Source organism: Colias eurytheme, chromosome 5 (assembly GCF_061535395.1).
Source record: "Colias eurytheme isolate Ceu_HAF_F1 chromosome 5, ilColEury1 Martin Lab GWU primary, whole genome shotgun sequence".
In the NCBI taxonomy this organism is placed as follows: Eukaryota; Metazoa; Arthropoda; class Insecta; order Lepidoptera; family Pieridae; genus Colias; species Colias eurytheme.
The window spans coordinates 8436219-8452239 of NC_142984.1; the positions used below are offsets into that span (position 1 = coordinate 8436219).

The 16021-nt window shown below is 37.4% G+C and overlaps 1 protein-coding gene across 1 annotated transcript in view; it reads left to right on the top strand.

Moving 5' to 3' along the window:
• m (zona pellucida domain-containing protein miniature) overlaps nt 1-16021 on the top strand; it is an 86981-nt gene that overhangs the window by 21499 nt on the left and 49461 nt on the right. Inside the window, exon 3 of the mRNA XM_090102038.1 lies at nt 7744-7819. Within this exon, the coding sequence (XP_089958164.1) occupies nt 7744-7819 (76 nt within the window). The remainder of the gene's footprint in view (nt 1-7743; nt 7820-16021) is intronic.

A 16021-nucleotide genomic window follows, 5' to 3' on the forward strand; every position in this document is an offset into this window, starting at 1 on the left:
AAATTCACTCTTAAAAACACAAGCATATTGCAATGATTAAAACAAAACATATTAAATTAGGTCTCTTAAACCCGGGTTCACTTGTAAACAAACATGATGAATTTATAGCAGCTATATCCAGAGAATCTCCGGACATAGTTGCTATAAATGAAACTTGGATAAGAAGCGGCCAAGAAGGCTTAGCCCCCCAGGTACCAGGTTATGAGTTTCGCAACTCTCCTCGTAAACACAATCTCAAGGCACGCGGTGGTGGGGTCGGGTTTTTTTGTAAACTAGGAATTTCTTTCAGAATTCTAGCTTTTCCTGTGATTGATGATACAGTGGAACAAATGTGGCTATCTATACACTTAAATGGGAATCGTTTAATAATTGGAACAGCTTACAAGCCTCCTTGGGTTAACACAGAATTGTTCCTAGATGCGTTGACCTCCTCAATTAATTCGTTTAATGACTACAGCTATCTCCTCTTAATGGGTGATTTCAATATCAATTTATTGAATGAGCATGATGGGAAAACTTTGCAATTAAATCAATTTCTATATTACTCCGGTCTAAAAAATTACGTGCAGTCACCTACACATATCACTCCTCACAGTGAATCGTCAATAGATCTTGTATGTACAGATGCCCCGGTAGTGAGTATAGTTAACCATCGAATTCCTACATTAGGTGCACATTCCCTTATTGTTACTGAGTTAAAAATTAAAAGACAAAAAATTCCACCCAAATATATTAAATATCGTCCCTTAAAAAATATACCTATTAGTTCATTTAACTCTGATTTAAATTCTATCAACTGGGATCTCTTTCTAAAGCAGGATTGCGTAAATGACTCGGTTAAATTATTCAATGGTATCATTCTTAATCTGTTCGATAAATATGCACCCACTAAAACTTCAATTATCAGAAAACCGCTTCCACCTTGGTTCACAAGCAATTTGCAGTATATGATTTCTTTACGCGATAAAGCACACAGAAAATATCAAGATTCAAAATCGGATGTCCATAAAGAAGCTTACAAAAGTCTCAAGCAGTTAGTCAATTGTGCTTTTTTCAGTGAAAAAAGGGCATTCTTTAATCATAATATAAACAGTAATTTAAACAACCCAAAAGCATTATGGAAAAATCTAAAGAGATCTGTTCTACCTGACTTTAAATCTAACACATCACTACCACATACTTTTAATGACCCCGATAAAATTAATACTCATTTTCTCAATATTCCAGGAGATAACAAAGCAGATACAAATACAGTTCTCCATTTTAATTCAAAAAAATTTTCAAACGCTACATTTTCGTTTACATCTGTTAGTGAAGACAGCATAGCTAAAATTATTTTATCAATTGATTCAAATGCAGTGGGGTCTGACGAAATTAATAGAGATATGATCATATTGACATTACCTCATTCATTAAAATTCATAACCAATTTAATCAACAGATCGCTTGCTTCAGGTGTCTTTCCCTCTCTTTGGAAAAATGCTTTAATTCATCCCCTCCCCAAGGTTAACAATTGTTCAGATTTAAAGGACCTACGTCCGATTAGTATTTTGCCCTACCTGTCGAAAATACTAGAGAAAGTAGTTCAAAAGCAGCTTGTGCATTACTGTGAATCCAATAACATATTTCCATCTCTACAATCAGGGTTCAGGGCTAAACATGGGACCTCAACAGCTCTCTTTGATGTTATTGATAAAATTCTTGCATCTCAAGATAAAGGCTTTGGAACTGTCCTAACTCTTTTGGACTTCTCTCGTGCTTTCGACAGTATTAACATCTCCCTCCTTTTAGCTAAGCTATCGTACTACGGATTTGACTCAAATACTGTTGACTGGTTTAAAAGCTATTTGGAAAATCGTACTCAACAAGTTCTTTTACGTAATCCTAATGGCAACAATATACTTTCAAAATCTATGAAAGTTACCAGAGGAGTACCTCAAGGTAGTATTTTAGGGCCTATCCTGTTTATATTGTACACAGCAGACATTACACAGTCAATTAAACATTGTCAATTTCACTTATATGCCGATGACCTTCAACTTCTCATTCCTATCAGCAGGGACAATTTTGATGAGACTATCACGAAACTTAATTCGGATTTAAATAATATTTCATGTTGGTCTAATAATAACTCTTTAGTGTTAAATCCGATAAAATCTAAATTCATGATCGTTGGTTCCAAAAAACAGGTCAATTGTTTATCACAGTTAAAACCTAAAATTTGTATCGATAACTTACCTCTCGAATGTGTCAATCAGGTGCGCAACCTCGGTATTGAAATGGATAATAATTTGAAATTTGAAGCCCATGTCTTAAACGTTACTCGAAATTGCTTTTATCGTATTAAAGTTTTATATAAAATTCGTAATTTCTTATGTGAAGATATGCGCATTCGCCTATGTGAAACTCTAGTCTTGTCCAAACTAAACTATGCTCTGGCAGTTTATGGTCCTTGTTTGCTACAAAGAACACAACGTCTCCTTCAGAGAGTGCAAAATGCTTGTGCACGATATTGCTTTCAGATTCCTCCAAGAACACATATCTCACCATACCTAAACATGCATAACCTACTTAACATGAAAAACCGTCAAAAACTTTACTTTGCCAGTCTCCTTTTTGACGTTATTAAATTTAAAAAACCTTCTTATTTATATGATAAACTTTTATGGAGGTCCTCCAAAGCCTCGAGTGAATGTAGGTCATGCACAAATATTTTTTCTGTGCCTAAATACAAAACAGCCGCCTTTAGAGGAAGTTTTAGATTTCTTGCTACGAAATGCTGGAATGATATCCCGCCTCCTATTCGAAATTCTCAATCAAGGGACACTTTTAAAAAGAAGTTGAAAGCTTATTTTCTCGTTATTCAAAAACAGTCTACATAAATACCTATAGTTATTTTCTGTGTTTAATAATATCTACTATAAACTATAACCTCCTTGATATTCATTAAAATTGTGTCCTTCTTTTACTTTATCTATATTCTACGTTTTATATATTATTGTTCTGGAAAGGATGTCTTTAACTTCTTCTACGTACTTGGCGTTGGCAATATAAATTCATAAATTACACATAAATTCATTATTACACACTATTTATTTTTTATTACCTACTGATTCGTTTCCTCTCAACTCACTCAGCGGATTTTACGTTCTGACTGGCAAACTATGTTACATACTTCATACATCAAAATCTTCTTACTTTATTGTAATACTGTATAGCATAATTTAGTCCGTTCTTTAAAATTATACCCTATTTTATTAGTCACTCCTCTCTACTTATATGATGCTGACAGAATAACAGCGTTACAGCCTCAGCTGTAACATTCATGCTGAGTCAGTAATCCTTTTCCCTGAGGTGATACAGATATAATATAATATTATTACGTCTACACAATATATTGTTTTACCCAGTTATACCTTGTTTTTTAAGTTATAAGTATTTTTTGTATCTAATGTACTGTATCATTTTTTTGGGAATAAATGTGTTTCTATTTCTATTTCTATTTCTATTTCACATTCACATTTATAATACGTTAGCATATTTCAAACTGGAATGCGTTCATGTCTACTTAAAAATTCGCTTAATCTAAAGCATTTTCGATGCTATGAAACACATCATTGAACTAATCAGGCGGGAGAACACACTCGTTCGACACGCATTCCGACCGATAATAATGCACTTTCGTTTCGAGCAAAAAACAAACGATTTTTAACAACGGCCGCTCCACTCGATACATCGCAAATCGATTTTATGAACTAGATGATAAATGAGGCAAAGCAGTGGTACCCTTTGTTGATGTAAATACTCGTAGATAGATTGCATTGTTAGGAGGATTAATATATGTACGTCGAATGTTTGCTAATCGATTTTAATCCCACCCACTTAGGCAATGCTAGATTCAATTAGAGTTATTCCTTCAAGATTAATTAAAATACTGAAATATATTTTATTAATGAATGTGCTTTAGTAAGGCTTTAGTAACATATATTGGGAGATATAAATCCAAAGTACCTGTTTGTGTTAATATTACGAAAGAGATTAAAACATCACAATTAGTTAAACCATAGGACTGTTCCATCGTAACCACAGGTAACTCGAGGTATAAATAATTTAATTATATTTCAAGCATGTTTATGTTATTCAATTTCACGCACAATATTTTATTGTATATTTCATTATTTCATATTAAAGTCCTCTTTGTATATTCTATAGTCTACGAAAGTAATCATTATCCACAGACCACAATATGATCCAAGTACTGATTAGTTTTAGAAAATAATTATCACTTTACCATCGGGAAACGATTATTGGCCGGTTAATGTCAACATTTAAGCGTGTATAATATTATACTTATGTATATGCTAAGCTTTTATTAACTACTGTTGTGAAACATGCATGTCAGTGGTAGAGAATAATAATTAACGTAATTATCATAGAAAAAGATGCCAAGTGGTATGTTGCATTCACTTCTACGATCGCGTTCACGTTGAAGTATTTTTACCTGGTGAATGTGAGAGAAAGCTTTTTTATGTGACTTACAGCTATTTTGATATTAATAGCAATTTTTATTTTAAGTTAAATAGATGTATCTTATATTGATCTAGACTTAGAAATCTGGGTTCGAATTTAATGGAATAAACTGGGCCAATAAATTAATAGGTGGTATCTGAATAAGTGTCTGTGGGTTATAGGCCAGTAGAAATCGACACTAAAAAACCCTAAATTCGCAAAGCACGATGTAGATTTGAATTTTTGGTATGTTGTTTGGATCAGTTAGGGTGATGTAAATCCCAATTTGCAACTTCGAAAAAGTTGTGCTCGCTGCGCACCACGTGATAAACTGCGAAAATTTTGGACTTTTTTCACTTTTTGCTCTAAAAGTCATAAACTATGCGTTTCCGACAAGTATGATTCAGTGCATAAATTAAGGTTATTAAATTTGCAACAATTTAAGCCTAACCGCAGCTCTCTAAACCTTATAACGACTAAACTGTGGCCATTCGAAGATGGTTCATTTTTCCGGAAATATTGAAATTTTTAGTTTTGCTCCCGTTTGAAGCAAAATATTGGCAAAAACCGCTCGTTCTATGAGAAGTTCGTATAATAAAGTTGTAGTGCATTTAATTTTCTTTCATAAGAGCATAGAACAAAGTCTGTGAGACAAATAGTTCACTCACAATATTTGAAAAACAAAAAGAAGGTAGAAATAGATTTTTAAAGAATTGAAACTGAGGGCATATAAAATCATAAAAAGGATAATACTTTTTCATTTGCAGGATAGGTAATTAACAAAATTACAAAGATAATTAAATTTGCAGCAATTTAAGCCTAACCGCAGCTCTCTAAACCTTATAACAACTAAGCTGTGGCCTTTCAAAGATAGTCAGTTTTTCCCGAAATTTTAAAATTTTTAGTTTTGCTCCCGTTTGAACCAAAATATTGGCAAAACCGCTCGTTCTATGAGAAGGTCATAAAATAAAGTTGTAAGGTTTAGAGAGCTGCGGTTTGGCTTAAATTGTTGCAAATTTAATTAGCTTTGTAATTTTGTTAATTACCTATCCTGCAAATGAAAAAGTATTATCCTTTTTATGATTTAATATGCCCTCAGTTTCAATTCTTTAAAAATCTATTTCTACCTTCTTTTTGTTTTTCAGATATTGTGAGTGAACTATTTGTCTCACAGACTTTGTTCTATGCTCTAATGAAAGAAAATTAAATGTACTACAACTTTATTATACGACTTTCTCATAGAACGAGCGGTTTTTGCCAATATTTTGGTTCAAACGGGAGCAAAACTAAAAATTTGAAATTTTCGGGAAAAACTGACTATCTTTGAAAGGCCACAGCTTAGTTGTTATAAGGTTTAGAGAGCTGCGGTTTGGCTTAAATTGTTGCAAATTTAATTAGCTTTGTAATTTTGTTAATTACCTATACTGCAAATGAAAAAGTATTATCCTTTTTATGATTTTATATGCCCTCAGTTTCAATTCTTTAAAAATCTATTTCTACCTTCTTTTTGTTTTTCAGATATTGTGTGTGAAATATTTGTCTCACAGACTTTGTTCTATGCTCTTATGAAAGAAAATTAAATGCACTACAACTTTATTATACGAACTTCTCATAGAACGAGCGGTTTTTGCCAATATTTTGCTTCAAACGGGAGCAAAACTAAAAATTTCAATATTTCCGGAAAAATGAACCATCTTCGAATGGCCACAGTTTAGTCGTTATAAGGTTTAGAGAGCTGCGGTAAGGCTTAAATTTTTGCAAATTTAATAACCTTAATTTATGTACTGAATGATACTTGTCGGAAACGCATAGTTTATGACTTTTAGAGCAAAAAGTGAAAAAAGTCCAAAATTTTCGCAGTTTATTATTTGCGTATAATCTTTTTTCCTACTTTCCCAAGTTTTGTAATTTTGTTAATTACCTATCCTGCAAATGAAAAAGTATTATTCTTTTTATGATTTTATATGCTCTCAGTTTCAATTCTTTAAAAATCTATTTCTACCTTCTTTTTGTTTTTCAGATATTGTGTGTGAAATATTTGTCTCACAGACTTTGTTCTATGCTCTTATGAAAGAAAATTAAATGCACTACAACTTTATTATACGAACTTCTCATAGAACGAGCGGTTTTTGCCAATATTTTGCTTCAAACGGGAGCAAAACTAAAAATTTCAATATTTCCGGAAAAATGAACCATCTTCGCATGGCCACAGTTTAGTCGTTATAAGGTTTAGAGAGCTGCGGTTAGGCTTAAATTGTTGCAAATTTAATAACCTTAATTTATGTACTGAATCATACTTGTCGGAAACGCATAGTTTATGACTTTTAGAGCAAAAAGTGAAAAAAGTCCAAAATTTTCGCAGTTTATCACGTGGTGCGCAGCGAGCACAAATTTTTCGAAGTTGCAAATTGGGATTTACATCACCCTAACTGATCCAAACAACATACCAAAAATTCAAATCTACATCGTGCTTTGCGAATTTAATGTTAATTTCCACTGGCCTATTAGGTATGATATCAAAAATAGTCTTAATATACGAATCTAATTAGCGATTGTAAAAGCTATGTCGACGTCGCATACCTCATAACTCTGTGAAACAGCCGCATCAAACGCTTTTCCATCTTGATATTGCACTATCATACACCATAATGGCTTATAATAAATAGCAATAAAATAGAAAATAAACAGTAGCCTTGAATTACGAGACGGTGACAGCGACAGTAATCGCTGTTGGAAAGCAAATGCTGGTCGGCAAACTAGTTTGTGTATGCTGATATTTTCACTTATGTAAATCATGGTGAATACTAACATTCCCGTGAACTATGAATCCGGTTGAGGTCGGTTTTGATCATAATTTGCGATCGAACGTTTCAATTATGTAGGGTATGTCTCAGTTATCGGCTTGGAATGCTTGAGGTTAATAAATAAATATATCGCGCGAATAGATATTTTCTAAGGTTCAATAAAAGTGAAGAAGTTAGTAAAGTGGCAAATAGTAAAGACGCAAGGTATAATTTTCTTATTTAGAATATTTCCCGTTGCAATATTTCACTATGAAAATTTAAAAAAAAGTTCCGTGTTAGATGAAATTAGTAATAGAATTTTATTAATTTTATTTATTATATATCTGTAATGGGGAATATTTTATAGTTAATGCGAAATATATGATTATGTATATAATTATATTTCTTTAGATATTACTTAATTCTTACTAAATGTATTGTTTTGTTTCAGGTCTAAAATGGCGACGAAAGTCGCTTCACATATATCGCGGACGACGGTTGTGTGGCTCGTATTAGCTTTAGTTAGTGTAAGTAATTTTTTTTTAAATAATATAACTAAAATAAAAGGAAATGACCAATGGTAATTATAACTGTTTAGAAATAGGTTTAGGTGTAGGCACATACTCTGTGTAAGCACAAGTCATTAAAAGGGAATATAACTCTGAAATATAATAAATTAGATTATCTGTTTTATAAACTACCAAAAAGATAAAAACACGACATGATATACAGTATAGACCTCTTCTGAAATTTCGTATCTACTAAAAAATCTTAAGAATTCATTTGGAAATCATTTAGCTCTTTCTCTGTCGAAAGTAATGACTAATGTCTAATGAAGCGATGCTAATTCTATTTGCAAATTCATTTACGAATGTTTTTTTTGCATGACCGTGATTTAAATAGACTCTCCAATGTTTATTATTTATTGTATTGAAAGTAAAAGCTCGACATTATTACATTGATAGTGGAAGTAAGACACCGTCAGCATTTACCGTTAGTAAAATATTCATATGTGTTCTAATCATCCTGTCATGTCAAAAAACAAATTATGTAAATAACGACAAATTCTGAAACTTCTGCTTCCTTCTACGCCATTTATTTACAATATTACCTATGTTTACATTGTTATCGCGAGCGCAAATTAAATTCCAAAAAGACATACCGTTTAGCTCCGTGTAGAACAAAAAATCGACCTAGCTAGAATAACCAGAAACGTGCCGTCCTTGGGGTCGCATGAATGCCGACAAGTGACCGATCGCTCTTAAAACTATGTAAGAAGCTTTCTCGGTAAGGCTGGTGATGCGCGAGCGATTGGTGATTCGGTATTTATTGTAGATATAAGGAAATGTAAATAAGGTAAAGAAGAGGTAAATATTTTTATAATAAAGATTAGAACTTTTAATAATATGTATTTATAAGAACTAATATTGATAGATGATTAGTTTTTATCGCAAAAATTTACAATATAGTTAACTTATATAATACATTATGTAATTAACAAAAGTTAATTCAAAAAAAAAGATTTAGTCGTAATTGCATCGTTTATCAACTTTTCGTTAATATTAAATATTAATCGAGTTACATATAAACAAAAACAAACTGCCTAAATTAAAAGATGCATTAGGTATGTTTACATTTCAAAACACGAAACAAAACGAATGTGTGACGTAGATATCAACAGAACTCGCATCATCATAAATTATATACCTATAAATCCAAGTCGCAATCGCAAGTCTCTCTCAGCCTAAACAGTTGCGGCTTGCGAGTGTCCGCTCCACTTGGGCTCATCTCGGCGCGCGTCCGGTGACACACATAGCGTACATATTGCACGTTCGCTAACTGGACCGCGCTGTAAAAACTCGATGCAACTCGAAAATCGACACTAGCGCACACGACGCGGCGCGGTGGTAATGGAATGTTTTGTTTTTAAATACGAAATTAGATTTTTATAATGGCCTTATATTTTTAAATTCGTTTATGAAATTTTATAAAAAAAAAGACGGGTTGCACTCCGGGAGTGCCGGCAGAAGTGAAAACTTGATTATTAACGTTCAGCATGTTTGATATTTTGGAATGGTATCCGTCTTACGCATGGAATATAAGGGCTAAAAAAAAACATCCGTCCAAAGAAGTTTTCACTTCAAAAAATCCGAGATAGTGTTTTTTTTATAAAGTTTGTAGCTGGCCTTATTATGGCATATATTATTATTATATGCGCATTACACGCAATAACGCATTTATTTCGTACTTTTAATTGCTAAAAGTTTTAAAGGAAAATGATTCCAAAGACCAAGTTCATGGAAAGTATCAAAGTTCAAGGAAAATAATCATTGCAATTTATAGATAAATGTTTATGCATTATTATAACCTTATTCGGTTATAATAAGGTACAATGATGGTATTAAATAAAATATTCTTCTTCACATTTAACCACGATTCACTATATATCTTATCCCGTCGCCGCTTTAGCACTTAACAACGAGCGTAACCAATGGCAGGGCTATTTTATTCTAAAATGATATCCGTGAGAGTCTATTCTTTATAAACGTAAAATAATAATACAGCAGGTTGGCTGCATTCAATATATTGAAGAGAAACTAATTTGCAGAGCTTTTCATTAGAGCAGTAAATGCCAATTTTTTTATAATTGTACATACTTTGTGAAAAGTGTTAGGCAGACGAGAATTTATACACACGCTATATAAAATAACCAATATTACACTTGTTTTCTGTAAATAAACAACTTATGTTGACTTCTCTATATTTGTTCTTAAGATATGAGAATATTCAAATATAAACCGAGTGTCACACTTAAGTACTCAACTATAAATCAAGTGAACACTAGCTAATAGGTTTCCTGCGGTGCCTGCACGTTACTGTGGAGACGTGCCAATCATTAATCATATGGATTTCACTCCAAAATAAACTATAGTGTCTTAGGATCATGCGGTAATTAATTATATTAATTATGCGGTGTAATTAAAATCAAAACTGTTGTTGTGCATGTCAATTTGCGAACGCGATGGGATAAGACGTGTGAAGTGAAATAAGACTAGTCCTAGATTTCTTTCTCCTTACTGTTTTGTTGTCCCTGATTTCTTAGATTTTTTTGTCTGGTATATGTAGTTTTTGTCGAGAAGATCGGTTTCTTTTTTGAAAATGAATTGAATAAACAGAATAATGAATTTAATATAAAAAAAATATAGATAATTAAATAAAAAAGAAGAAAATTGAGCTCCAAATCTCATACAATGTTAAACTTGATTGACCTTGAAATAAATGAAGCTACATTGGCGTGAGAAAAATTAATAATTGAACCTATCGCAAATTACAGCCTTATTACGATCAAGTACTATCGAAGAAACTGAAGTCCCTTTACAAGTATTTGTATGACGGATTTCCTTGTTCTCAGCTAAGTGCTAAACGGTCTTAAATACGTCCTGTGTTAATGGTGCGAAAGTTGTTCACAGGCCAGGCGCCTTTGTGTGACATATAAACAATTATCTTGCTAGAGTGTAGTGAATGAGATTGTTATTCTAACGAAAGATTACAATCAAACAGAAGTTATTTTATATATTGTTTAGATATTTCTTCTCGAATCCCTACTCCATCTTCAGGCAAGAATTTAAATTACCCATCAAATTTTCACAATGCCCAATGTTGAGCTCAGGAATATCCTTAAATATGTTTTCTTATTTCTCACAAAAGTAATAACTATCATATTTTTACAAATGGTATACATGCAGTGTTTACCACATTATTCTCTTCATAAGGAATATAAATTCTCTAACTATAACAACTACTGCTGCTGCATTAATTACAATAACATTCTCAAACAGATCCGTCCCTTTGTAATTCTAATACGGACAAAACAAATCATTAGCATGTTTGGAAACATTCATAGTGGAGTTTTTAGCACACCGTACAATAGGTAGTTTATTGTTAACGCAGTCACGTGGTAAGTTAACGCGGTCAGATGTTAGCTATGCTGGGCGTGTGGTACGCAAATGGGAGTCGTGATTTTCCATGTTTTCAAGGAAATAACTGAATTTTGAAGCTCGTTATCTCTGTACAGACATGGCTCTTGTTAAGGATGCGCTTTGAAGCTTGTATCTATAGTTATAGTCATCTGTACACGTACTAAATCTGAGATGCTTCGTGCATTCTTGATAGCAATGTTTTGGCTCGTAAAAGCTCTTGTTGTATCTTGTAAAGCCTGAATGTGCACCATATAAGTATCGAAGGTAGGGATCTTTTTTACCTTTTTGATTCTTTAATAAATTATTTTTTTGATTACTTAGGTACCTATATTTTTCGGATAATTTCCAAAAAAAACTGTACTTTTTAATTTCTATAAAAATTTTTTGAAGATCTTATCTATATATCTAGAAGAAATCTTTATGATTCCATTTATATTTTTTTTTTTTTTTTTTTTTTTTACTTAAGATAGGGAAGCGCTTGACCGCAATCTCGCCTGATGGAAAGCTAAGATGCGGTCTAAGATGGTACGCGCTTCCCTAGTAGGTACCGGTTCACTCTTCTCTTGAAGACCCCCATATTGTACTCGTCGGGGAACACAGATTCAGGAAGCGCGTTCCAGACCCTAGCGGTTCGAATAAAGAATGTGGAATCGAACCGCTTAGTCCGGGTACATGGAACGTCCACCATATGGCGATGCCTAGAATCTGTGCGCCTCGACGATCGGTGGAAGAACGGGGATGGCGGAACAAGTTCGTGTAGTTCCGCAGCGCACTCACCAAAGTGTATCCGGTAAAAAACCGATAAGCTGGCCACTCTGCGACGATGAGCGAGGCTCTGGAGTTTTTTGCCTACTAGCTCATCGTCGTTTATGAGCCTCTTGGCACGCCTCTCTATCGCCTCAAGCGCCTCCAGCTGGTACTTGGCGGAACCGTCCCAGAGGTGAGAGCAGTATTCCATGCACGATCGGACTTGTGCTTGATAAAGGTTGAGCAACTGTCCCGGGCTGAAATACTGTCTCACCTTCGCCAGAATTCCAAGCTTTTTTGAGGCTACTTGGGCTTTTGATTCAATGAAGGAACCAAAGTTCAGAGTAGGCGTTAAGGTGATACCAAGAAGCTCGAGGTGGTTAGTTATCGGTACGGACACACCTTGGAAATTCGGAGTCAGGTGGAATGGACTCCGTTTAGCGGAGAATAGACACGCCTGGGTCTTAGACGCATTGAACTTGACCAGATTGGCATCGCCCCAGTCGGAGACCGCCTGTAAGGACAAGTTCATGCGATCAACCATCGCCTCCCGTAGAGACTGGATTTGTGCCGTACTGGCTCGCGCGCTGGATACATATCTCTCCACAACAGTGCTATCGTCTGCGTACCCATAGATACCGGGTTTCAGCAGATCGTTGATGTGTAGCAGGAAGAGTGTTGCGGAAAGAACTGATCCCTGAGGGACTCCGGCATTTATAGCCATTTGGTCGGACGAGCAGCCGTCAACGACTACCCGGAGCGACCGGTCCCTCAGAAAATCTGAGATCCAGGCGCAGAGACCAGTAGGCAGACCGTAGGATGGAAGCTTGCCAATTAGGCTATCATGCCAGACCCTATCGAAGGCCTTCGAGATATCAAGGGAGACAGCAAGTGCTTCACCATGATTCTCTATGGCCTCGCTCCAGACGTAGGTGGCGTACGCTAGAAGATCCCCAGTGGACCGGTTTCGGCGGAACCCGTATTGTCGGTCACTGAGAAGGTCGTTCGCTTCTAGGTGTGCCAGGAGCCTACTGTTCAGTACACGTTCCATAGTCTTACAGAGTATGGACGTGACTGAAATTGGCCTATAGTTGGAGGGGTCGGCACGACTGCCTTTTTTGGGCACGGGCTGCACGTTGGCAAGTTTCCAAGATTTCGGTACTATTCCAGTCGTCATCGACAGGCGAAAGAGGCGTGTCAAAACAGGAGCAAGCTCAGGTGCACAGGTTTTAAGAACTATGGCTGGAATTCCATCAGGGCCACTGGCTTTATTCACGTCAAGATTCCGCAGCGTTTTAAGCACCTCAGTCTGACGGATGCGAATTTCCGGCATATTCACCTCGCATCCAGGTAGACTGGGAGGTTTCGCATTTGTGGGATCAAGACGGGAATTTTCCGCGAAAAGAGAAGCAAAAAGGTTCGCTTTCTCTACGGCGGTGTGAGCCAGCGACCCATCCGGTTTCAGCAGTGGAGGAAGTGAGGGGCGGCAGAAATTCGATTCAACCGTCTTAGCTAGGGACCAAAACGCTTTGCTACCAGAGGGGTAAGAAGCCAGTTTGTTCCCTATACGGCTAACGTGGTCAAATCGAGCTTTCCGTAGAGCCTTTTTGCAGGACTTGGCGGCCCGGTTGAAGGCTTTCTTCTTGTCTGACACGTCCTTGGCCTTGCGGTGTCGAGCATCAACCCATGCCAGATATGCTTCATGCTTTAGCGCTTCAGCGCGTCTGCAATCGGCTCTGAACCAGGGCTGAGCTTTGCCGGACATGGCCACGTCCGAGAATGGGATAAAGTACTCCATTCCCTGTCGCAGCACATCTGTCACAGCATCCGCGCAGGTCGAAGGGTCATCAGAAGAAAAGCAGACAGGCCGCCAGGGATAAGACGCAAAGAAGGAACGCATCTCATCCCAATCTGCTGACTTGTATCGCCACACGCGCCGAGAGCCCCTAGGACTGGGATCGGGCGGCGAGTAGACAGATACAGATTTCACCAGACAGTGATCGGAGCTGCCAAGCGGCGAAGAAATCGCCACCGAGTAACGGTCTGGATCTGTTGTCAGCAGAAGGTCCAAGCAATTGGCTGTGTGGCTCTCAACATCAGGAACCCGCGTCGCTCCTTGGACCAGCTGGGTGAGATTTAATGCAATGGAGAGTTTACGCATCTCTCTCCCAGCTAGGTCAGTGCACTGGTATGGGTATAGCCACTCCTGGTGGTGGGCATTAAAATCCCCCAGTAACACAAGCTGAGCGGAAGGGTATTTGTGTTGAGCAGCGTCCGCCACCTCACTAAGGTACTCTGTGAGCCTGATCGTCTCCTGGTCTCCGCTGTGCGCCCGGTAGACACAGGCATAGAGAAGTTTCTCTGGGCCTGTGTCCACCAGCATCCATAACACTGAAAAATGGGGGTCTTCAAGATACCGGAGACGCCGACAACAGATGTCATCTCGGACGTACGCGCACACACCTGACCGAGCCTTAAAATTATGCTCCAGGGTGTAGCCGGGATAGGACAGGTACGCCAAGTCAGACGGACATCTTATCTGCGTCTCCGTGAGGAACAAGATACACGGTTTATGAGTCTCAAGGTGGAAGTGGACTGCAGCGAGATTAGAGTGGAGACCTCTGATGTTAGTTAGGTCCACTTTCAGCGAGAGGGAGTGCTGCCGCTGTGCAACTTTATACCTGTATCTTGCCTTGTTCATAGTTGAATTAGAAGAGAGTGAAGTAGGTATGAAGACGGCAGTGAGTCGAGGCGCTTAACACCAGGACCAGAGACACACACTTAGTTGCCGCACTATTGGGGACTAGTCTGGAGACTGCGGGGACGCCCGAGCCCCCCCAAGTTGTCCATAGGGCCCTCTCGTCCGGTCGCCAACCGGCACTATGGCGCAACTTGGGATTTTTCGCTGGTTGGCGGGGCAGCCTTTCGGGTGTGGCTAGCACTCTACTTGGGCCCCCTACTGACCAGCGGTCGGCCAGCGGTGCACCGTGCCTCGGATCCCGCTAACCTCCATGACTAGGCACCAGATGCAGCAACTTCAGTGTGTGTCAGATCGTCCCGATTGTCAAAGCGCAACTGACTCGACCCGTCTTCACTAAGGCTACATCAGCTTCATCGAGTCGGAACACGGACGCTTGGCGACTCGTCTTCAGCTGATGGGTGGTCATTATAGCCACGACGACTGTCTCCCACCATGTCACCTGTTTAGCACCACCCAGGGGCCACGTGTAGGGTTTCAGAGTTAAGGGTATACTCCTACGGACGGAGGTGACTCGGCCCCCAAAAAAATATAAACAGACGTACGTATTACATGTTAAGATAAATAACGCAGTACAGTGCAGTTTACACATCACTAAAATCACATGCAAAACCTAGCACGCAACCCCATTCAAAGTAGGCACAGCTAATTTAAGCGGATCACACACGCATAAATACCCCTGTCTCGGCTAGATAGACCCATAACCGTTTGGAGTCCATCCAGTTAGTGGATGCGATGAATATGCAGATTTCGTGATGACGCCCCGCACTGGAATGCTAACGGTCGGTGGACAATGCAACCTCTGTACACTTACTGGTGATGCCGCGAAAACGAAACTGTGTGAAAATGCGTTTGGGAACAGGGTTTTTTTTCTTGACAGTATTTGAACAGTTAGTTTACCATATATGATTGCTTAATACGCTTCAAACATATCTGATGGCGAGGAATTAGACCGGCTCTTTGCCTAGACCGGCTGACACCAGTAGCTACGGACCCTCCTTTTTATAGATTTAATTACATTTATACCAAATTCAGTTACTTTTTCGTTTGATAGAACATGACGTTTTAATCTTGTTATCTGGTGTCCCATTGTTAAAGTTTAACTTCTTAGTACGTCATCCAGAGACTAGATCGAACTTGATAAAAATTGCTGTTAAGTCTTAAATAAAGAGTAATTTATATTTGTATTTTCAATAAGCATAATCCATGATTATAAATAAGCTTATTTTTGCATAAAAAGGCGG